This window comes from Castor canadensis, chromosome 12, assembly GCF_047511655.1.
Source record: "Castor canadensis chromosome 12, mCasCan1.hap1v2, whole genome shotgun sequence".
In the NCBI taxonomy this organism is placed as follows: domain Eukaryota; kingdom Metazoa; phylum Chordata; class Mammalia; order Rodentia; family Castoridae; genus Castor; species Castor canadensis.
Genome location: NC_133397.1, coordinates 113339928 through 113364400, shown reverse-complemented (window position 1 = coordinate 113364400; position 24473 = coordinate 113339928). Strand labels below are relative to the sequence as shown.

Here is a 24473-nt window from a genome sequence, read left to right as displayed (position 1 = left end):
TGTCAAATTATATGTTTTGAAATCAGATATCTAGGTTATTTGCTTTGTTTTTTCTCTTGGGGTTTCATATTCAAACAAAACAAAACAAAACAAAAAAACAAACCCAACTTCACCGACCTAAAATTTTAAGACAGTATTGTCCTAGAAGTTTTAGTTCTTCATTTCTGTGGTAGAATCCTCTTCCACAACTCAAGTCAGGTATCATTTAGAATGAATAAGAAGGAATTAAAAAAACATAAGAGTAACCCAGTTCACTGTGATTAATGAAACCTATCAATAGGCGACCCAAAGGAGAGAAAGGCACAAGATTGATAAAGGGTGTAATACAAAAGAAAGTACAGAAAAGTGACCTGAGGATTGAGTGGCTTCTAGCCTAGTGGGAGGTATGCAGCAATGATTATGTACTGATTTCTGTTCAACTCCAACAGAAATGTGAGAATTCTTTTAGAGGCTACCTGTAATCCCTTGGAAACAGCCTGAATCCCTTAATTTACTGTGTAAATGTTTACAATTTAGATTTAGTCCATTAAAATGAAATACTTACAGATTTTGACTGGTAGAGTCCACCACCAAAATTGTATGACCAGAAAGCTTAAAAACAGTTATTTCTTGTATCAATTGGAGGCTTAGGAAAAATGTTTTGTTCTAATAGTTAATTAGAACATGTGTAGCTTGTCTAAATCTGCACTTTTGGGGGGTTTTGTTTTAGACAAAGTAAAATTCCAGATGGAAGCAAGAGAAAAGGCCTCTGTTTTGGTGATACAGCATTTATTGATATTCTAAAAGCACAAACACATTTGAGGGACTAGCTGCTATTACAAAAAAGAATTAGCATCAACATTGCTAGGTATGAAATAAGAACACCAGGTATATACAGAGTGATTGCTAGAAGTTATACTTTGTTTTGGTGTAAAAAATGTCAGACACACAGGAAAATACATTGTTGAAAACAAAATATTCTTAATACTTTGCTTCTCTGGATATAAATAATGAGGCTCCTAACTACAAGCTTGGAAATATCTATTTATCTATCATCTAGCTACCCTCTCAGAAAAGGGTCATCTATACTTTGACCTTAGTACCTCTCACAGTGTTTTGGACAAGGCAGTGCACACAATGGATGCTCAGTACATATTTTTAAATGAAATCATGTACATTGAATGTGCCATAATTCACTCTTCTGTAACTAGCACAAAGTATACAGGTACAGAATTATTGCAAGTAATTTTTTTCCTCTTTGAGACTTTACAGGGACCCCAATAATGCAATGGAAGAAACCTAGGGAATATTGACATCCACAAGGCTTGCTAAGTGTAATGCACGGAAGTCTTTACTATAGGCATGAGAGAGGATAAATGCCAGTCTGCAGAGATGAGCCAAAGGTAGCTGATTGCTTGAGCTGCTGACAATAGCCCAGTTTTTGATGTTTCCTCTTTTGCAAAAAACAAACCAAGGGAAGGAAGGAAGGCAAGCAGGGAGGGGGGAGGACTGGAGGGAAAGAGGCATTTGGAATTAATTAGTAACAACAGCAACAGGAATTTTCTTGGTCTTTTATTAAATTCTGTATATAACATTTACAATGAAAACACTTTAAATCCAATGACAAATTTTAAAAAATGGATTGGATGAAAATACCACATTATCAAAACTCACAGGTATTTACTGATACATATTTAACAGAAGGCCCAAAATTATTACAAGAACATTAGAATACAGGGTATAAGAGTTTAACATCACATTACTTATGTGATAAATTAATGTAACTTAATGTCAAAAGAAAACAAATACAGGAAAAAATGTAAAATGTATTTGACTTTACATTGTTTTCAGAATTCCATTATGTTATTATCATTAAGAATAATTATCACTTCATTTCATACAAAATAATACTTGCTTGACTTACCTATTTGATAAGAAGAGCTAAGTTTAAGGATAGAAAAAATTTAAATTCAGATATATAAGCACATATTCCAATTAAATATTCACAGTAACATTGCATTGCTAGTCAGTAAAAGAACAGAATGTATCACAGACTTTTGACTTACAAGGGAAAGCAGTAACAGTATCTACTTGATGAAGAAAGAAAAAAAATGTAGCATTTGCTATGGATCAACACAGGAATATTCTCCATATTCAAACTGAGCAGTCATCAGATTGCAATTTACTCTGGGAAAATCCTTAAGTGCATTTTTAGATATGTGGAAAAAGTTTACCAAATATTTGAACTATAGCTTAATGTTAGTAATACGACTATCTAATACTTGACAACCAATTCTCTTTTTGTGCGGTTACAGGAATAATGAGTTTTCTGAAAATACAGTTTTTCTCCCTGCTGCCCCTTCCCTGTCTTCTAATCACAGAATATGTGATGAAAAACAAGAGGTTGAAAATGGCTATCACAGAGGGCTTAGTTTGTTGTTTTTTTCCTCCGAATCAGAATGACTGCAATTTCTTGGGTTGTTTCTTCCAACTGTTCAAAAAATAGTCATTGTGATGGATTTTTTTTTTTTGAAAAGAAAATGAGAGCAGTGAAGGTCATTTTTCAGTCTAACATGTTGACGTTAAATGTACCTAACGTCTGTGGTCAGGGTGTGTGGACTTAATATGTTTTGGAAGTATCTAAAAAAGATCTGAAAAAATAGCAACAGAGCATTTCACTTAAACTTCAACACTTCTAATGTATCTTTTAAAATTAAGTTTTAGTCAAGGTTTCAAATATAATTGCAGTGATAGGATTAAAAATAGCGTTACAATGGATGAAGAGGGTAAAGAACATGGAATTTAAAGCCATTTATTGGCCACATAATCTTGAACGAGTCACCCATCCTTCCAAGCCTGACCGTTCAGTCTCTGGACTTCAGAAGTAATAGTGCTTTATGTAGTTGATGTGTTAGTGATTTTTGCAAAGTATGACATGTTATATGTAAATAAACAAATGCAGACTCTCTAAAAAACTGCAGTTGGATTTTTTTTGTTATTCTGACCTTTGGATAAGTATGTATAAATGATTTCAAAAACAGATTCTTATACCATTAAGTATATTATATAGAAATACTACATACACCGTTTGCTTTCCCTTGTGTGTGTATATATGTGTGTACATATATGTGTGTGTGTATATATATGTAGGAGCTTTTTAACATAAGTTATACCACGTTATGGGGTAGTTTCCAAAATGGTCTATACAGTGTCCTTGAAATTGAAAAAAGAGGATGTTCTTATTTGGTTTATTGTCATACAATTTTATGGCATTTAAGACAAACACTGACAGTTTTAAGTGAACAAAATACCTCACCTCCCCCACCCCACACTCAGCATTGAGATCACACCATAGACACAATTTAGCAGAAGAGATACTATTATGGTTTATATGATCAGTTCACAAATGGTTGTAAAATACAGCATGAACACAATGTGCTAGAATCATTACTTGGCAAATTTCAACAACTTTTTAAAAATGAATGGAAGTCACGTCTCACAAAGATCACTAATACTAACACACAAGAGACTCGATTATACCTAAAGTGAAATTCAGATTCACAAAACCATAATTGTCAGGTTAAATGTTCTAATTAACTGCTCCACTAGTCAAAATATACATTGCCTATTATGACAGAGGCCTATAAAAACTGCCCCCTTTTCTGAATGGAAGGGATATAAGACTAACCTTCTGGACAAATAATCTCAGTATGACAAAATATTTCTGTATTATTCAAATGGACAGCTATCATTTTAATAATTTCTCTAGTGTCCAAATTCTAGCATTCTTCTAACCTAATCTCTTTTTACCATAAAACCAGCCACCAGAATATACCCCTGCTTTCCAATGGTTATAGTCACCTGTTTTCTTTGTTGTGCAAAAGACATAACCCTTCTTTTCCCAACTTCTCGCTAATGCCAAACAGAAATGTTTGGGTTATCCCTGAATTTTGTTCCTCACTCCTGAGCAATTAAAATATGGCTCGATCAGGCTTCCTTTGTATTAAAAAATTCACAAATTTTATAAATATTATTTTACACTATAGTCAATACTTCTGGGACCATAGAGCATGTACTTTTAAATGTTGACAAAAATGTACCTTACAATCAGCCATAGTTCACTGGTAAGCTTAATGCATTTGACTGTTAAAACTACAAAAATTGAAAGAGTAGCTTGAGATGACATTCAGGTAATTAAGTCAGCAAATCATAATAACTAAGCCATGGTTATTAGAATGGAAATGAGGTTGAGCTTTTTTATGTCTTGCAGAGGTCAAGTAGCAATATTAGAAATGTGAATGTTTGGATTTGTATCTGTTAAGTCACTTGAATTTGTGGCATCTCAGTGACTGGGGGAGGGAGCGACATGTACATGTATGTGTGTATATGTTATGCCAATCTGAAAATGTTATGGAATTTTCAAAGATGAAAAGAAACACACAGATTACTAAATTTGAGTTAAAATTCTTCACTTTACAGAAGAGGAAACTGGGGTTCTGAGAAGCTAAAGGGACTTTCTTGGGGTACATGAGCGGTACTGCAGGGCCAGTACTACAGTGTGCAGATGCATGCTTAATTTCTCACATGTAAAAAGAATCGAGATCATAGGCAACATGCTTATTGCTCCAACCTTTTTCCACTTTCCCCTACTCTCAGGCTTATAGTACTGAGTGTGCAATTAAGCCTGGTACCATTTTAGCGTCTCATATGCAATTTGCAAATCACCTTAACATCTAATCCAATCTGCCAGATATCCTCCCCTTCCGTTTCATTAATCTGTTCCCCTTCTGCAGGGTGAGTTTTCTACGTTTTTCATGATCGCATTATGGATGGGTGAAAATTCTTAGAGAAGAAAGACTCCTGCCTACTTCCCCTTCTCATAATCAATTTGAAGAATGATACACTTAAAAAACTTTGAAGGCCTAAATCTTATTTCAACTTATTCTTCAGAAATGCATCAGAAAAAATGAAGTGCTTAAGTATTCTTCAAAGCATTTTTGAAGAAATGGGTGTAACAGGCTTTTGGAACTGGAAAAGGGCTTTGGTGATTATTGAACACAGCACGCTTTGCAACTCAAGAAACTGAAACCTAGCAAAAGCAACTGACTTATATGGGTTCCACAGGTAGGTAGGAAGTGGGTAAGAATTCTGGTCTCCTGTTATCTAGTCCAGAACTATTTTTACTACCTATTCTGTGAATGTTTTTGGTCCAATGGTTTATTCATCTGATTACTAGTCTGTTTTTTTGAAAGCCCAGATTTTTGTCTTCATTTGAAACTGCAGCCTGTAATAATACAGATATGATATTAAATAAGTATAATGTTTAAAGTTTTGTCTCTAGTGTGCTATGAAAGTAGTTTTGTGTCTATTTTTGTAACATCTACTGATTCTTATGAAAATAGTGGAATGTCTCAGAACTCCTGTGGCACAGTCCATCTGTTTGTTGCAATCATCCCCATAGCTGACAAGGGTTACTTTCCTGCTAACCAGGCTATGATCATCAGTTGTGAGGATTAAGATGGCTGTTATGGACTGACTATTTCCTGGGCTACTATTTCTCCTACCTGGGCTGACACAGAACAAAAAGAAAGTGGTGGCTATATTTTCACTTTAATCACAAATCATCTTGATTGGAGGTTCACGGAGCTCAAATCTGAGATCGTTGTCATTCCTTTATCTCATTTTTTCCAATCATGATCTGGTCTCCAAATTTTGACCAAAACGAAATTATCAGCAGATTGGGAAAAATTCACTGTAGACCTTGCCTCAAAGAAAGTTACCTGGGTTTTATTTCCTACCATATGTTTTGCTGTTACTAGGCAAACAATTGCTTAGTTAACGATTCTTATAAATTAATGAATCACCTGTATTTCCTTTTATAGGGCATCAAAAAGATTATAATCTTGGCTTTCTGACTGATACATTTTATAGTAATTAAGATTCTACAAGCGCTTTTAGCATAAGTTAGCATTATTATGACATACATTTAGATAATAGATTGGTTATTTGTGTATTTGTTCAGGTCTATTTGAAAATAAAATATGGAAATGAAAAAAGGTTTCTATATATTAAATGTTCACAGTTTGGCTTTCCATAAGGCTTATGAAATAATATACAGATAGCTACCATTCTGCTGAAATGTCACAGTAAATACATTAATAATGGCACAGAAGTGAAATGACCCCAAGTGGGAAGCCATCTTCATGACCTCTTAATCTCTCTTCCAACTAAAATTTTGCTTTTTCATAGTTGAAAAAGAGTTCAATTTCTAAAAGAATATAAAAATAGAAAATGAGTCAAAGAATCTTTTACACACATAATTTTGAAGGAAAGGCTATAAACAGCAGATGAGATATTACATATGTCTTTAAGAATGTACTTTTTCTCATCACACCAAACATCCCATGAAAATAAAACTGAATTAATAAATTATATATGAACTGTTTAAAAGTATAACTAAACATTAAAAATTTTGTTAAGATAGACAACTTAAACATATAATAAGCAGTAATAGTTAAGGTCAACTAAAAAACATGACTAATTTGTAAATCTTTCCTTTTGAATTAAAAAATTAAAGAATGCTTAATCACTCAAGGCACATTTCTTTTAGGCAAGTCTGTCATTGATGCCACTCACCTGGGCACAGTGTTGACTTCACTTATTTATGTGTAAATCGCTGAACTACGTGTGGGAGCCTTTGGTACAAACACGTCTTTACAAATAAAGTTACACATAACTTAGAACACAGTATGAGTATATCTCATGATTAAGTGCAGTCCAGTAATTAATTGAAAAAAATAAAGCAGGAAGAGTTGGCTTGCTAGAAACATTAAGGTCTTCTTTACCTGTACCACTGTTTTTGGATGATTAAAGCTCACCAAAACATCGAAAGGTTGAGATGATACCTTGATATTTTTAGTGTTCTTTCTTATCTCTTGATCAATATATTTCATACTGCACACAATACGAAGAATTTCCTCCAGCTTTGAGCCGTTTCCTTTATATAAAGCATTTGCTAGAGACGAATTGTTTAACATTAGCTGAAATAAAAATGTGTGCTGGCTGCACATCAGAAATGTAACTGCTACCACGTCCTCCATCCAGGTCGTTAGTAGCTGAGCATCCTACTAGTCAGGGCAGCTCTGCAGTTCTTTATGTGGGGCTCTTCAGGGACCTGTTGAACAGAGAAGACATGATAATTTACTGTATATTTCACATGCAAAAACCAGAAGCCTAATGTAAACAGAAAAGTTCCATTTGTTACATATATATTTGCAGTATGGGATTTGAACTCAGGGCTTTGTGCTTGCTGAGCAGGAGCCCTACCACCCGAGCCACACCTCTAGCCCTTTTTGCTCTGGTTATTTTTGGAGAGAGGGTCTCACTTTTCACCCAGGCTAGCCTGGACTGTGACCCACCTATTTTAGGGCTTCTCATGTAGCTCGAATGACAGGGAAGCACCACCACACCCCGCTTTCATTATTTTTTTCCCATTGAGATGGGATCTTGAAAACTTTTTTGCCTCAGCTGGTCTGGAACCATGATTCTCCTGATCTCAGACTCCCATACAGACACATGCCACGGTGCCCAGCTATTGGTTGAGATGAGGTCTCATGAACTTTTTGGCTGGGTTGGGCACAAACTACAATCCTCCACAACCTCAGCCTCCCAAGTAGCTAGGATTATAGATGTGAGCCACCAGTGTCCAGCTGTTACATTTTGAAAAACTTAGTTCTTTGTTTTTATGGTTGCCTGTAAAGTCTAAGCAACTTAGTTTCGAAATGCATTCACCGCATACTAAATTCTTTAAACTTGCAAATTAGAAAAATTTCACATTATGCTGATAAACTTTTTTTCCATTGATTAATGACCCCCAAATTTAGTTCAAACCAAGGTAATAGTTTGCTATTTGAACAGGAAACTTTACCCACATCTTTAGAACCATCTGAAAGGTTTGGAGTGAGTTTCAGAAAACTCTACGTGTTCATCTTCTCAATGTATTTCCAAGGTTTGCTTCTTTTTTTGTTTGTTTTTCTTTCTCCTTTTATTTCATTGTTTTTACATTTACTTACATGTGTATACATTGTTTGTGCCACCTCCCCCAGCCCTCCCCGCCCCCCAACCCCTAAAGGTTTGCTTCTTTTTTGGCTTTATATCCTACTGTGGTAACCTGAGATGAGAATTCTTTTGAAGTGAATACAAATCCCATCCTCAAAGAAGAGTTGAGAGGAGAAGAGACAGAGGGAGAGGTAGAGAGAGAGAAGGAAAAGGAAAGGGCAAGAGAGAGGAAGAGGGAGAAAGCCTCAGAGAGTACTGTGAAAACGATGTTCTTCTAGTTTATCTTTTCATTACAAATAACTTTCAAATCTGTCGATCCTTTAAAATATGAGCTCTGCATACTAAGGTGCCACCTTAAAGTCTCATGAACTAAGACAACAAAAACTACTTGACCTTGACCAGGGGGATATGGAGACCCAAGAAATAAAAATTACAGGTTTGGTAATTATATAAAAAAAAACTATTTAGAAATGCAGGCAATTTTTTAAAATGCCAAAAGATAATGGTAGTTTTGTTCATTGTTATATCCAGTACCCAGAATAGTATTTGGCTCATAGTAGATACTTAACACGTTAAAGGGATGAATATAAATCCCTACTACTTTGCATAGTGTCTGACATATAGGTACTCAGTTGAATGAATAAAAGGATATATTAAAATCACATTTATGTACTCTTAAGACATTTCCTAAATGTGTAATATAAAGGAAACTACAAAAACAGAAATGGAGAATGCTAAATCTAAATTTCAATATGTGTTATCCAGCCATACAGAAGCCTGTTTCCCATACATTGTCCTGGTTTTAGCACAAGTCCCCAACCATAGGTAAATACCCAAAGAAGCAGACTAGAAACACTGTAGGCCTACTGTGTGCTGGGCGGCCATCTCCTGAAAAGTTTTTCTTACTGAATTGGTTTATACTTGACCACACTGATCAGAGACATAACTTCTTTTGGTGGTACTCAGGGCCTCATGTTTGCTAGGCAGTTGCTCTACCACTTGAGCCACATATCCAGTCTTTCTTGCTTTATTTATTTTTCAGATAAGCTCTCACATTTTTGCCTGGGACTGGCCTTTGGTGGCATTTCTCTTATCTAAGCCTCCTGCATAGCTAGGTGTGCCCAGCTAAGACAACTTCTTAATACTGCTTTTAAGTTTAAAAAAAGCAAGAGTATATTCACAATATGCATTCTTTTTACCTTGGGATTTTGAAAATTATACTGTTCTAATAATTATTAACTATTACAAACAAGAAAACCTAAGTAACATGAGTGCTCTGGCCTCCATTTTATTTCGTAAGTGCCTATTTTTTTTTTTGCGTGGTGCTCCTGGAGGCTTGCTTGTTTTGAGATGGGACTTGTTTTGCTGCTATTCCATCTTTTATATAAAAAGGGAATGGGCCTTTTTAAAACCTCATGTGTCAGTGTCTTCTCTTAAGGCTCTTGAGATTATTAAATAAGAATAGCACAGCACAGCGCTCTAATCGCTGCTAAGTGTGGAGAGAGACACAATTCAACAGAAACAAAAAAGTAGTATTTGGAGAGCAATCATGATGTGTATGTCAGTGGCTAAGTGGGCTGAAGGAGAAGAATGGACATTTTGTCAGTTATCAAAAGCAACTCTATAAAAAAGGGAAGGGAGGTACAGGAGAAAATGGTGACCCAGAGTTGAGTATACTTGATCAATTAAATGTTCTAGGAAATAAGGCAAGCAAAGAGGTCAAGAACAGGTAACATTCAATAATTATCCACTCTTAAAGCAGTAATTCATACTTCCAGCAAGGCCTAAGTAAGAGAAGCTCAGAATCAATTTACTCAACTTGTATTTGATGAGGAAAAGGTGAAAGTTAGTCTAACACAGGTAGATTTATAGGAACTTTGGTCTCATGTGTCTATACTTTGACCTCCATTATATTACTTAGAATTGACTGCACACCAATAAACTACAATTCTACCAAGCAAATAGTGATGAATAAACTCAAAGACTAGAAAGATTACTTGCTCAACTTTACAGTTCTCTGGGGTGTTGGAAACAATGTACTCTTGACAAGCACATCAAGAGTGGCACAATTTGAGTCAAGTTTTCAACTCACTCAGTACTTAGAGTTAGTAATATGCTAAGATGTGAACTTTGCCAAAAATCTGGAAGTCATAGGAAAACGAGCTGTGAAATCTAGCCAATACTACTTTGAGCAATATTTAGGTCTAATAATAAATATCAATTCACATAGTTATATAATAACTTTTTTTGAAATTTTTGCAGTTAAGAAGTATATAGACTATAGGCATAAAGAAATGAAAATATAGTTCTCACTTGGAGGAATTATCTTTGGTTCAGGACTAGGGTTTGAACTCAGAGTGTGGTACTTGGTACAGGCAAGTGCTCTACCACTTGAGCCGTGCCCCAGCAAGAAATTATTTCTGTTTGTTGTTTATGGTTACCCAGTAATTTTTGCCCTTTAGAACTCTGATATATAGCACCTTTGTTTAACACACATTTCTTCTTAATTTCTTAAGAGATTATGTACCTGTGAACACCTGATATTTCATTGCTCTGTACATGAGATCAACACAGAATGTGATGGCCCATGAGCTCGTCTTCTGAAGTGTCTAATACCTCGACCATATCACATTATAACATAAAATCCAGTCAAGCCTGTACTGAGTTAAATAATACAAGTAAACAATGCTGGAATGACCCCCAAACCAGGTAAAACATGAAAAATTATAAATTAAAGCATTCATTTCAATTCTGTATTTTTTGTCATTTATTTAAAAAGCCCTAACAATGTATCTCAGAAGAGAGGGTTAGTCTCTGTCTGTCCTGTGTGGGCTTAACTGATGAACTGATGAGCAGAGAAAAGTTTCTAACCTCCACTGACCTACGTATGTAAACTCAAACACATATGTTAATTTTAGGTGAGGAAATTGTGCCACCTGGATGTGCAGAGGCAATAGCCAGGTCATTCTTTGACCTGGTTTGCTGGGAAATCCAGAGAGAAGAGAAAATTCAGAAGGGATGGGGAGAAAGTTCCTGTCTATTCATTTCAGAAACCTCCTTTCATACCACAGTGGAAAGTACATTTGTCACAATATTACCTAAAATCACGGCACTTCTACAATACTCATATTAATGCGTTAATTAGTTTCAGTCATTCTATGCAACACATTTCCGTTTTCAAAGCTGCCAGTTCTCTCCCAATACCAACATATATGGCTAGATTACCTAAGTGGTCTAAGTTTTCCCTTTATAAAAGTCTTTCTAAGAATCTGTGCTTATTTCTTGTGGATTAAATGCCCCCATTTCCTTTCATGTGTATGTAATTACTTTTAAAAATAGCTGATTTTTGTGATCCAGTAAGGCAGTGATATAATTCTGTAACATGATTCACTGGTGAAGCTGATTCCATCAGCTTCCATAGTAACGAAGAGTTTTAGGACTCAGTAAGACTAAAACCAAGTTTGAACTTACAGACACGTTTCTTAGAATCTCTATTAGAGATAACTTTCTGTTGTTCTGATTTTGTTATGATTGCCACTTATAAAAAAAACCCCACCTTCTTAGCTATTATGTAGGAAACAGTCTCTGGTAAGCATTGTTTCTTCTATGTCCCATTGGCAGTTCCTCATGCAATGTTATATTTAAGTTATTTACCATCCCCGTAATTGGTTAGTGCTTCTTGTGGAAAATCTGCTGAAGTATGTTTTACTGAATGGAAGTCTTCTCCACTGACCTGAATGCGAGGAATTTTATCCACAAGTTATGGAAACAACCAAGATGCCCCACCACTGACAAATGGATTAAGAAAATGTGGTATCTATACACAATAGAATTTTATGCAACCATGAAGAAGAACGAAATGTTATCATTCGCTGGTAAATGGATGGAATTGGAGAACATCATTCTGAGTGAGGTTAGCCTGGCCCAAAAGACCAAAAATCGTATGTTCTCCCTCATATGTGGACATTAGATCAAGGGCAAACACAACAATGGGATTGGACTTTGAGCACATGATAAAGGCGAGAGCACACAGGGGAGGGGTGAGGATGGGTAGGACATCTAAAAAATTGGCTGGCATTTGTTGCCCTTAATGCAGAGAAACTAAAGCAGATACCTTAAAAGCAACTGAGGCCAATAGGAAAAGGGGACCAGGAACTAGAGAAAAGGTGAGATCAAAAAGAATTAACCTAGAAGGTAACACACACGCACAGGAAATCAATGTGAGTCAATGCCCTGTATAGCTATCCTTATCTCAACCAGCAAAAACCCTTGTTCCTTCCTATTATTGCTTATACTCTCTCCACAACAAAATTAGAAATAAGGGCAAAATAGTTTCTGCTGGGTATTGAGGGGGTAGGGGGGAGAGGGAGGGGGCGGAGTGGGTGGTAAGGGAGGGGGTGGGGGCAGGGGGGAGAAATGACCCAAGCCTTGTATGCACAAATGAATAATAAAAGAAAAAAAAGAGTGTGGTAAGGAGTATAAGCCACACAGCAGTGAAAACGAAGCACAATGTGAAAATTTCGTTTATAGTTTGAAACCAACTCAGATTAGAATACCATTTCCTTCCTCTCATTTCTTCTTCCAATAAATACTTGTTGAGCAACAACTGTACTTCAGATACTTTTCCATGTCATGACCTCAGGGCAAGGAAGGGCAAACAGACAGTAAACCAAATAAGTAAAATATATAATATATTAGAGGAAAAATTAAACAGAGAAAGAACACAGAGCATGTCCAGGGACTGCAATCTTAGAGTGCAATCTTAGGAGGCTGCAATGAGAAGACAGCAATTGAAGGAGGTGATAGAGTGAGCCATGCAGATATCAGACTACAGAACATCCCTGGCAGGGGAAGCAGCAAGTAGAAAGCCTCCAAATTGGAGACATCTTTGGTAATTAACCAGAAGCAAGAAGGTCAGAGTGGCTGCAGCACAGGATCAAACGGGAGTGTGGTAAATGAGGCCGAAGCGTAAGGGAGGCTGAATTAGGCATGGCCTTGCTGGCCATTGGTTGGCCTTTAGTTTGCATTTTGTGTGAAATCGGAAGCTAAATGTTTTGCCAGTACTGGGATTTGAACTCAGGACATTGTGCTGTTAGGCAAGTGTTCTGCCACTTGAGCTATATAATCAACCATTTTTTACTTTATTTTTTGCATAGGGTTTTACATTTTTGCTCAGGGCCAGACTTAGCCTGTGATCCTCCTAACTATACCTCCTGTGTAACTGGGATCACAGGCATGACCCACCACTCCCAGCTTCTGTGTTGAAATGGGGTCTCCCTAACTTTTTGTGTGGACTATCCTCAAACCATAATCTTCTATATCTCTGTTTCCCAAGAACCTGGGATTACAGGGGTGAGCCACCACGCCCAGCTAAATGGAGATTTTGATACAAATAAGTAACATAACCTGACAAGTATTTTAAAAGGATTGCTCAGGGTGCCATGCCAAGAATAGTCAAGTAAGAGAAAGGATGAAAACTGGGGGACCAATCAGAAAGGTTTATAAAAGTCCTGGTGAGAGTAATGATGGGTAGGATGCTAACTTTTATTCTAAGAGTTGGTGGAGATTTCAACAGAGATTCCCAAGAGTCTTTGTGCTGTGACAGTAGAGGTGGGCATGAGCTTGGAAGCTCACAGGAAGAGAAAAAGCTTCCCCTCTCTCTCTTCCCTCAACATGGGAAGGTATGACCCCTCTGCCTGCAAAGTCAGAGTTGGGCATGAACAGATTGATTCATAGTATCCTTCAGATGTGTTAAACATAATTTTGATTCATGTAATTGCTGAATTATTATTAACTAGAATCTGCATCTTTGTTTTTTCAGAGCAGAGTTCCTATTCTGCTCTATTTAGGTTACCACAAGAGTAACACAGTTCTCTAGAAAATGGTGGAGCCTCTTTCCAGACGGGTGCTGGCACAAATTTTGGAATTTAAAGAAAATATATGTGGTCCAAAAAATTATATATACACACATATATGTACACATATATATGTACACGTATATATAGGGAGAGAGACGGCGGGGAGAGAGAGAGACAAAGAGAGAAACTAAGAAGATGTTCATGTGTAAAATGTATTTTTCTTTACAATTTGGAAGAGGAAATTAGTTCATGGCATCATTAAAAACCAATACAGGGCTGGAGGTACAGCTCAAGTGTAAGAGCACCTGCTTAGCAAGTGCCAAGTCCTCAGTTCAAACTCCAGTATTGCCAAAAAGCCAACAACAAAACAAGACAACCAGCTGTAACTACTCTGAATCATTAAATTATATTTGCAAGCTGAACATGTGTACATAAACTATGCAATCCTCAAATGCTATACAGCCATGGCCATTTTCCAGTAATAGGTTAGGAGTGGTGTCATAATAGTAAGGTTTGGACTCTGATGTTTTCCTCTTCCTTCTTCTTGCCTCCTCCAACTTTCCTTCTGTCAAAGGTTATCAACTACTCCCCGAGGCTGTATAAAAACAAGTGATTTCACTAATATATATAAAACTGCCACAATTAAATGCAGGAAATTAGTAGCACAAAACTAGTAATTTTATCTTCCTTAGTTTAAAGGTCAAATACAAAACAGAAAATTAAAAAAAAATCCACCCTAAAATGCAATGCCTAAATAGTGTCTTGTACTCCTCACCTCCATTTCACAGTGTTTCCAATAGTCTTCAGATGGGGGGTCATGTGCATCTTTGCATTTCTTAGTGGGAGGGGTTATCACTTCTATTCCCAGCTGGAAGGTAGGAAAGACTTGGAATTGCCATAGAAAACACTGAACTTTTAAATGTTTGGAAGTCAATAAATTATAGTTATGGTTCTCATAGGAGTGAGCTATTGGTAAGGTAGATGTTCTATATATTGTATTTATATACTATCTGCAAAGCTAACACTTGAGTACATTATATGACAAACAGGTGAATAAGTATTATGTAAACACACCATAACTTAAAATTTCTTCATACTGTGCATTTAAAATTTTAATTCTGAACCAAAAAATTCAATTCTGAAATTCCATTTAGAAGGTTAGAAATAACTGATATGTGTAGGTGTCTGTGGTTATGTTACCATAGCTGGTAAATATTTAAATTTGCCATTATATCAGTTTATAAAACACTATAAAAGAAATAAAATAATAACAAATGTTAACCTTCATATTTTTCTCTGGATCACCAGCTGGATCACATACATTTCCCCAAGGGTGCTGATACATTGCACAGATTTAGTCACCCTCCTCAGAGGAGTCTTGTGCTACACACAGACATGTGTATACTTTTTTTTTTAACATCCAAGATGTTCAATTCAGCTCAACACTGAAGTCTGTAGTCTAGCAAAGCTAACTGATGTAGAATCATTAGCACTTTTGCTAAGCCCAAATCACTATCTATTTTCATTTCGTAAATGATTTAGGATCTTAGTGAAGGGGCTGCAGCTAGTACGTGTGCCAAAATTACATCCTGACTTTTTTTTTAGAGCACAGATTCTCTTAGAGATCCGGAGTGGTTGGGTAAGGCAATAACGTCACAAATTTCAATGATCTGACAATCTTCTTCTGCCTTCAATCCTCCTGTTGTAAGCAATCTCTCCCTTTTTAATAAGGGACAGTCAAAATGTTTGCCCTGATTTCTGTCATGGTTCTTCAGCAACTGGAGCAAAGTATGGGAGATGAAAAAAACAATAATTTGCATAAAACTATCAAATATTGCTCATTAAAACACATAAAACAGGAAATTAATCTCAAAACTGATAAAATCAATTGTCCTACCAGGTCAACTAGTATAATTGGTTATGCTTTTTAAGATTACATACAGATGAATCAATCACATAAGAGAAGAATCTATTACCATGAAAATTCAATCTCTTCAATTTAAATAACCTCTATTTGACCCTCCTAGCTAAAAATACCTGATTATTAGAGAAGGGCTAATTTTCAGTGTACTGAATGAAATAGATTTCTGGAGACAATGTTCTTTACATGAACTCATTAATTAGTATCATGAACAAATTTAAAAGCATTAAGGATTTATTTTATTTTTCAAGTCACCCAATAAAAATAGCATGGGTTTTGGAGCCAGAATGACCTAACTGTTAACCATTTCTGGGTCTTTTGCTAGCTGTGAAGTCTTAACCTCAGCCATCTATTTTTCATCCACCTAAAATGAAGACAGTGGCACTTACCTTGCAGAATTGACAAGTGCCCAGGATATCGTTCACTCTTAATAAATGGCAATTCTTATTGTTATTATAGGAAGGAAATAGGAAGACATTGATTATTTATGTATTTCATATTTACAAAGCTTGGTACTAATTGCACAAGGTTTGCGGGCAATGAACAAAAAATAACCTCATCAAAACCTCAGATGCATGTCATGCAATTATTTTTTCAAAGTCTTCTACCTGTATTAACATTTACTACTCACAGCAAACACATGAAGCACTATTTATTATGGTCATATTGCAAATAAGGAAGCTGAGGAACAGAGAGGTTATGTAATTTGCTCAAGGTCATACATCAGAGTCAGAATTCAATTACCCTGGTAATATGACTGCAGAGCCTATTCTTTCAACCACTTCACTAAAATCCTAGAAATAACACTTGTAAGATAACAGGATTCACTCAACAAACATACAAGGTGCTACATTCTGTGCTAGGCAGTAGCATTCAAAACATGAAATATCCAAAAAAATCAAGACACAGAACCTATAACCTTTAAGGAGCTTCCAATATGGCGACTAGAGGCAATTATATTACCTTAAAGTTATGGTCAAGACCTGCGCGATTTCTCTGGTTAAGAAACAAAAGATTCCCTTCAACTTACTCTTTCTTAAGAACCGTAAGATTGTGGCATAACCCTAATTTACTTATGGAACTAATTGAGGTTTCCACATCTTCAGAATAAATGTGAATAACACGGTTACCTTCATGTTGAGGTCTTTTAAGAACAGATACAAAAATTATTTTTATGTGACTGCTCTTAGGGTGTCTAACATTATTATCAAAATGGTCATAAAAAGAATTTCTATTCATTAACTATACCAAATGTTAGGTCAAAAGATAGATTAGTGTTCAAAGTAACTGTTTAATAGATACACATAGATAAAAACAAACAACAGTCAGGTATATACAGATTTCTTACCTCAATTTTTTGTTTTCCCCTCCCTCTTCTCTTTATAGCCTAGTCATTACTTCCCACTCTCTCGAATGCACAAATAATAAAGTAGGTAGGCTGCTGACTACCTAAAATATTTTATGAGCTGTAAAAATAGGGCTCCTCTCATTTGCTCAAGCATAGAATAGTCATGTGCTATCAAAACCTAGGAACATTTGTGCAGAATGCTTAAAATGACTATGTCAAAATAAAATGTTACTCTTATTTCAGTTTTAAACCATTTGTTTCAAAGAACTGCACTACTGCTGCTACTTAATAATTATGCAAATTTAAATTGAACCAATAATTGAACAGCTGTAGATTCTGCCTTTTATTCTTTTTAAAGGGGAAACAGGTTGTTCTGAATCCAAGAGGTTGGTGAAAGTAATGGAATAATCTTTAGTTCAGCTTGGGTCAAAGTTATTCTGAAAAGAATTACTTGCATCCTTTTTCAGTAAACAATGGAAACCAAAGGATAATTAGCAACATGGAAAAAATGGGAAAGATGTTACAAATGATCTCTCAAAAGGCAAATGACATAAAATTAATATAAAACTATTGGTTTGCAAATATCATCAATCTAGATTTAAAGGACACTTCCCTGGTTCCCTGTACCAAACGGGACAGCACTCAGTAGACCACACAGTGCTCACCTGATGCTGGTTGCCTGCTGGCAGCCCTGAGCATATGGCTGAAACTTGCAGGTGTTTCATCAAGATCCAGTTGCTTCCTGGTCCTCCTTTTTTATTGATTATCTGCAATTCCAACGTTAAAAATGTGCAACCTTTATATATATGAAGTTTATTTTGCTTTCCAAGTGCTGTGATGGTGACAGTCCTGTTGTGGGATCTAGATTTTTTTTCTTTTAATGAGGAAGTCTGAAGGTCTCTTATAGTAAGATTTCACGTACACGGAATCTCTCGTTTGTTTATGCACAGAATTTTTTTTTAACATTGCTTTTTCATTTCATTTGTTGGCTTGTCACTTCTTGAAGAAAGAAAACTGTTGAGAAGCATTTTTTAAAATTATTACCTAGTAACTGGCATTTCATTCAGGGCATGCCTTGCAGTTTATGCATAACTTTCTAAAGATGCTACTTTCCTTCTTGATTCAGTCGTTATGGGATAACATTCATGATTTACATAGTAAACAAAATGCATTTCAGGATTCCTTTCACCTTATATTCTGACTTAACTTTTATTTGTGCGGTTCATTCAAATAGTGGTTTTCCTTATGAAATCATGTCAGTAGGAACCATCTGGAAAGGTTATTGTGGGAACCGCAGGGGCCGGGGGGTGGGGCTAGAGAGCAAAGATGCCATGACAACCTTTTTCGGGTTTCCCAGGAAACATTGGTTGCTATGGGAACTGCATCAGTCAGGTCCGAATTAGTAACTTCCGCTGGAAGGGGTGTCTGCCACGTTAATCTTCTTGTGATACTGCAGCAGCTTATCTCTCAGATGCATTAGGGATTTTTGTTTGTCTCAGCAGCACAGAAAACATCTGTTTCTAGACATTTGTGGATGTTAGCTGGGACATATGCTCAAAACTTCACTGGAATCAAACAGTCTGATGTTTTCAAAATGCTTAGCAAGTTTCAAAGAGTTAAAGTAATTAGTCAGATCAGGACATCTGGGGGCATTTCCCTTTGTTCAAAATTGTAAGAACCTTAAGATTCCGGGAGGAGACACTCAAACAGAAACTCCAGTCAAAAACCAAGTAAACTTATGGTGGGCTTAGAAGTCATCTTTCTGGTTAGACGTTCCATCCACATATTCAGAGGGTAGGAAATTGAACTAAATATTCAGTAAATAATGTTGAAAGTTCCATCAAAGTGAAGCTTTCTTGTATTTGCCTGCTTTACTTAGTAAAGAAACAAATACCTTTTAATTTTGAGGTTAAACAGTCTAACTGTTCTTTAGTTTCATTTCCTCTCAGGATGTGCTTTTTTTTTTTTAAATAGGGTGTGTCCTAGAAATTGAGTTTAATGGAAGTTTGTTGTTCACAGAATTAAGAAGGAGGAGGAGGGAAGAAAAAAAGAGAGCTGAAAGAATGCAGCCCACTTGCAAAACAGGCACCTGGTTCAGTATGAAGCAGTGGGGAGAGGGAGAATGAGGTGAGCGTCCCGCTTCTTCATATCCTTTCCTTGGTGAATGGTCTGGAAATGTACAAAACAAGGGCATACACAGACCAAGGGGGCACGTTCCACACAGTACCGAGCACGGTAGGTCACTGGCATCATATATTAAACATCAGTGAATATCTTTTTGATGTTGACACAGGAGTTGGGATTATTGTTCGTGGTACAGGTGGCAGTGGAGTTGCCCGTTTTGAAAGGGGTTTGGGGGAACGCGCTGTGGTTCATACCCCCCTCTTCGATCACCATATACTCGGACTTACTCAGAGTTGAGTTACTCCGTGCTTTTCGGAGCTCCTCAGCTGAAGAGGAGAGGTGCTGACAGCTTCCCACGTGCATGTACTGGGTTTGCTCTTCGCCTTCTGTCTCCCGGTGGTAGAAGTAATTAAAGTTGGAAACAATCACAGGAACTGGCAAAGCGATGGTCAAGACACCTGCGATGGCACAAAGCGAGCCCACAATCTTACCCCCTATAGTCACTGGGTGCATGTCACCATAACCGACTGTTGTCATGGTGACCACTGCCCACCAGAAGGCATCCGGGATACTGTTAAAACCTGAAGTGGGGTCGTCCGCCTCTGCAAAGTAGACAGCGCTGGAGAAGAGGATGACGCCAATGAAGAGGAAGAAGATGAGCAGCCCCAATTCCCGCATGGAAGCCTTCAGCGTCTGCCCCAGAATCTGCAGCCCCTTGGAGTGGCGGGAGAGTTTGAAGATGCGGAAGACCCTCACCAGGCGGATGACCCTCAGGATGGCCAGGGACATGGCCTGCTGTCCGTTGCCCTGTCGCTCAGCCAACTCGGTCCCCAGGGTGATGAAGTAAGGGATGATGGCTACGACGTCGATGAGGTTCATGATATTTCTTGAGAAGGTGGCTTTGCTGGGACAAGCGAAGAAGCGCACCAGCAGCTCAAAGGAGAACCAGACGATGCACAGCGTCTCCACCACGAAGAAGGGGTCGGAGAAGCTGGAGGCTCCGCTGGGGGCCCCCGACGCCGTGCTGTTGCTGGCCGCCTCGAAGGCCTCCTGCGACGGCGAGGCGGGGTAGTCCTTCTCGTCGCGGAACTCGGGCAGCGTCTCCAGGCAGAAGATGACAATGGAGATGAGGATGACGAGCACTGACACGATGGCGATACCCCGGGCCGGCCCGGAGCTCTCGGGGTACTCAAAGAGCAGCCACACCTGACGCTGGAAGTCGCGTCGGGGCAGGGGTCGCTCCTCCTCGCGCAGGAAGCCCTCGTCCTCGCGGAACTTCTCCATGGCCTCCTCGCCCAGCTGGTAGAAGCGGATCTCCTCGGAGAAGATGTCGATGGGCACGTTGACCGGCCGGCGGATGCGACCCCCGGACTGATAGTAGTAGAGGATGGCATCGAAGCTGGGTCGGTTGCGATCGAAGAAGTACTCATTGCGGAGCGGGTCGAAGTACCGCATGCGACGCTTGGGGTCGCCCAGCAGCGTCTCCGGGAACTGGCAGAGGGTCTTGAGCTGCGTCTCGAAGCGCAGCCCCGAGATGTTGATGACCACTCGCTCCCCACAGCACTCCTGCTCCCCGGCTGCGGGCAGCGCGGGTGGCAGCGGCTCGTAGCGGTCACAGCCGCCACCGCCGCCACAGCCACCCTGGGGCGGGCCCCCGCCACCGTCGGCCGCCTCCGGCTCCAGCAGGTGGTCCCCAGGCACCACGGTCATGTCCGGCGGCAGCTCGGGGCCTGCGGCGGGCTCGGCGTAGCCGGGGTTCACCAGGGTGTGGGCGCCGCCAGCTCCGCTGCTCGCGGGGTCCGGCGGAGGGTGGGCGCGGTGGCGGGCGGAGGGCTGCGGCGGCGAGCTCAGGAGGCTGAGATGCTCGTCCATGCGGCGGGGAACAGGCGGCGGTCGCTCCTCCTCGCGCTCCCCCGCCCCTTCGCCGCCTCCGCCCCCCGAGCCCAGCCCGCCGCCTGTTGCTGCGGCCGCGGCCGGGCTCCGTCTGGGTCTGGCGCGGTGCGCGCTGCGCCGCCTCCTCACCCCTCCTCCGCCCCCTCCCCGCGGGGCGCGCGCCCGCCCCTCCGCGTCCCCCACGATTCCCGCCCACCGCGCGGGCGCGCGCCCCGCTGCCGGGGGGGAAAGCGTGGGGGGGGGAGGGAGCCGCGGGCCAGCCTGCCCCTCGCTGCCGTTCTGCTAGCCGCTCTTTGTCACCCTCATCTTGCACCTCGCCACCCTTTCTTCCCCCGAGCCCCTACCCAGCCGAGCTAGCCCCTTGGGGAGTACGGTCACCAAGCTTCGGCCCCAGGCTCGGCTTTGCTTCTGGTCAGCGCGCGGCCCCCTCCTGCGAGGCCCGCACGGCCGCATCCCAATCGCCAGGCTGCTAGATCTGCGCAGGGACCACACCTCGGCCAGCCAGTGCAGGCCTTCTGGCCCTTCACAGGCCACCTGGGGCTGCCCGCCCCGGGGAGGCAGGTTCACAGGAGCCGAGGTAGCAGAAGATCAAGGCAGGAGAGGAGCGAAGACAAGAGGTGACCCCGGGGTGGGCTCCAGCGTTGTCCAGGAAGGGAATACAGGCGAGGTGGGCCCTGGGCAAGAGGCAAGCCTAACACCAGCGTCCCGAGCTCTCTGGTGGGTAGAGGACCGCTAAGACCCAGGTGGGATGTACGTTCTAAATAATTAACCTATGCTTGGATCACTCCCAAAGGAGTGATGGGTGCTGATGGGTTTCTCCCCTGGAGCCTGAAAGAAATGGGTCATTAAAGGCCTTCCTGGACCTTGCTTCTTAGTGAATAGTTCACACTGGGCAGAATAAAGGACCACATTTCTGGTTGGGATTAGACAGGGCAGTCTAGTCTTCATAGCACACAGATTTCCTGTCGGGGAAAATGAAAAAGGAAACTCACCGCGTCTAATCCCTGTCTTACAAAGCCCAGCTGTATCACTTAAGTGTGTTGTGGGAAGGAGAGGAGCAGGACCTGTTCTAGACTCTACTTAATACAATGCCACCACTTCCCTGTGATAAGGAATTTGTCACGTTCTACTTGTTAAACTGGAACTAGAACATTCATAGTGCTAGTTGTGTCTCTGTTGCTTGATTTAGGCCCAGAGATAATTTACATTTATTCCCTTTGCACTTAAACTATTTCTCCAAATTGTTGTGGTCACTTGGAGCACAATTTCTGTTTCCAAAAATTTTAGCAACCCCAGTGTTAGTCAACCCTAGTATAAAAGTTCATTTTCTGTTGTATCATTCAAGTCATTTACAAAAGAGGAACTGTTGTCTAGACTACTCCTCATCCATCCAAAATGAGCTGACAATTCAAATTGATGTAAGAGTGATTCATGGTCATTTCTTCCCAGCACCACTTCCGTCCATGATGGAGGTGTAGGGTGGGTCTTACCCAATTTCTACTCCTAGCAACTATCAAAGTGCTTTGTAAATAGTGGGAACTCGGTGTATACTTGTTGAATTGAACTGTCTAACAAATGATTCTCTGCATTTCTATCTGCTCTGGAAGGGCAACATTTTCTTCTTTTTGGGGTCAGGATCCCGCTTGGATTCTGGGATAAGGAGTGAGGGAAGACTGAGCTCACAGTACAGTGCATTACTCGATTATTCCACAGAATTTCCACCTTCAGCTGTTCTGGTCACAACAACTACCCGTGTTCTTTTATGTTCCTTCATCTTTCACTTCAGGTCCAGCTCAGTGCTGGGCATTACAGGTAGTAATGTATATTGTGAGATGAAAAAACTGGGCAACCATGTAAAACACTCTCACGAAACTCCAGAACAATGCTTGTATGACAGTCACCTCATTATTTTATGTACCTTATTTGAGCTGGTGACTTAGGGTAACTGTATCATCAATCATTCATATATTTAAGAATGAGATCAACTGCTTGATACAAGGATAGCTAATAGGAAGGTAAAGACCCTATTTTTAAAAGACCAAATGTTTCATGCACTTCAAGTCTGAGTTGGAAAGTGATTTATTCCTCCTTTTTGCAGGAATTAGTACTGAAATTAATATTAATCAATGGGAAAGAAGACTAGCACAGAAGATGGTCCTGTGATGGATGGTCACAAGTTTCTCCCTGCTGTGAAGTATGTCTCCTTCAGGAATGAATATTTCCACTCCTTTTTGCCTTTACTTGTCTGGAAGACTCTGATTACAAGCTTCTTAGGACAGCCCTTATCTTATATTTGAGGCTTAGAGAAGTTTAGCAATTTGTTCAGCTCACGTAGTTAGTTAGTCGCAGAGCCGGGCCTAAAATCTTGGGCCGTTTCCAAGTTCAGTGTTTGCTGTACTGTATCACACTGTGAAACTCTTATGTTGATCCCTGTGAGTACTTAATAAATACTGGATTTCTAACAGCAGCCTATTTGCTTCTGATTGCTGACTAGTTCACTCCAATTCATATTTATTTTAACCGAAAACCACTGCCTTCTGACGGCTACTTTATTGCCTGTAGGAAATGAGTTGGTGGGTGCATTCCAGCCCTGTTGGACAGCAGAGCCCATCTCAACAAATCAATGTCAAAAATGGCACTTCAGAAGGAACACATACCATTTATTTAGTACCCCCAACGGAGTAGCTCAAAGTGATTTGAAAATGTCTCATTAATCCTCATGACACCCCTGTGGGATAATAATAATATTATTGTAATGTTTAAGTGTAAAACTGTCGCAAAGCAAACAGCTTCTCTGAGCCTGTGCACAATTGCCACCTATTTCAGTCTTATCTATTACAGTCTAAGAAAAACCATCAGGTTTGTAAAGAGTGGGATGAATCTTGGGTTTGGCCTTTTTATGTTGCTCTAGGCATAGCCTGGGCGTCTTATTGACCACAGCAGAATTAGAAATAGCTCCCCAGTTGCTTGCTAGATGGCAAGCACATTTGGGATTAGTCCAAAAGTGTTCAGGAGTGGGCGAGGCAGGCCTAGACATCCTAATCCACAATTACAGAGAAATGAATGGAGAAAGAGCACTGACTATGTCCTAGGCGTTATGCCCTATGAATGTTAAACACAGTCCTTGTCCTCAATAGGCTAACAGAGTTCAGAAGAAAGGCTATAAATCCATGAACTTTTTTACAATGCTATTTGTAATATAAGACAATAGTATAGAAATATCATAATAAGATGGCTGGCGGAATGGCTCAAATGGTAGAGTGCCTGCCTAGCAAGCACGAGGCACTGAGTA

At 39.6% G+C, this 24473-nt stretch overlaps 1 protein-coding gene and 1 long non-coding RNA gene across 3 annotated transcripts; one reads left to right on the top strand and one right to left on the bottom strand.

Annotated features, from left to right (window-relative positions):
• Positions 1-1536: 1536 nt before the first annotated feature.
• Positions 1537-21243, bottom strand: Kcna3 (potassium voltage-gated channel subfamily A member 3). 2 transcript variants are annotated; one of them, XM_074050790.1, is made up of 3 exons: positions 17830-21243; positions 14671-14763; positions 1537-7153 (listed from the first exon to the last, which is right to left on the bottom strand). In XM_074050790.1, exon 1 carries the CDS (start codon positions 21158-21160, stop codon positions 19421-19423), a length of 1740 nt encoding a protein of 579 aa, XP_073906891.1. In that variant the 5' UTR covers positions 21161-21243; the 3' UTR covers positions 1537-7153; positions 14671-14763; positions 17830-19420. The 2 variants fall into 2 exon arrangements, with proteins under 2 accessions (XP_073906891.1, XP_073906890.1); XM_074050789.1 differs by lacking the exon at positions 14671-14763.
• A 153-nt stretch (positions 21244-21396) lies between these two features.
• LOC141414940 (uncharacterized) lies at positions 21397-23648 on the top strand. The gene is made up of 2 exons (XR_012439948.1): positions 21397-22993; positions 23280-23648. It is a non-coding gene; the product is annotated as an uncharacterized lncRNA (long non-coding RNA).
• Positions 23649-24473: the final 825 nt, after the last annotated feature.

What these genes read in the sequence shown, in the direction of transcription:
- Kcna3 (XM_074050790.1), bottom strand. Translation starts at nt 21,160, where the DNA reads ATGGACGAGCATCTCAGCCTCCTGAGCTCGCCGCCGCAGCCCTCCGCC.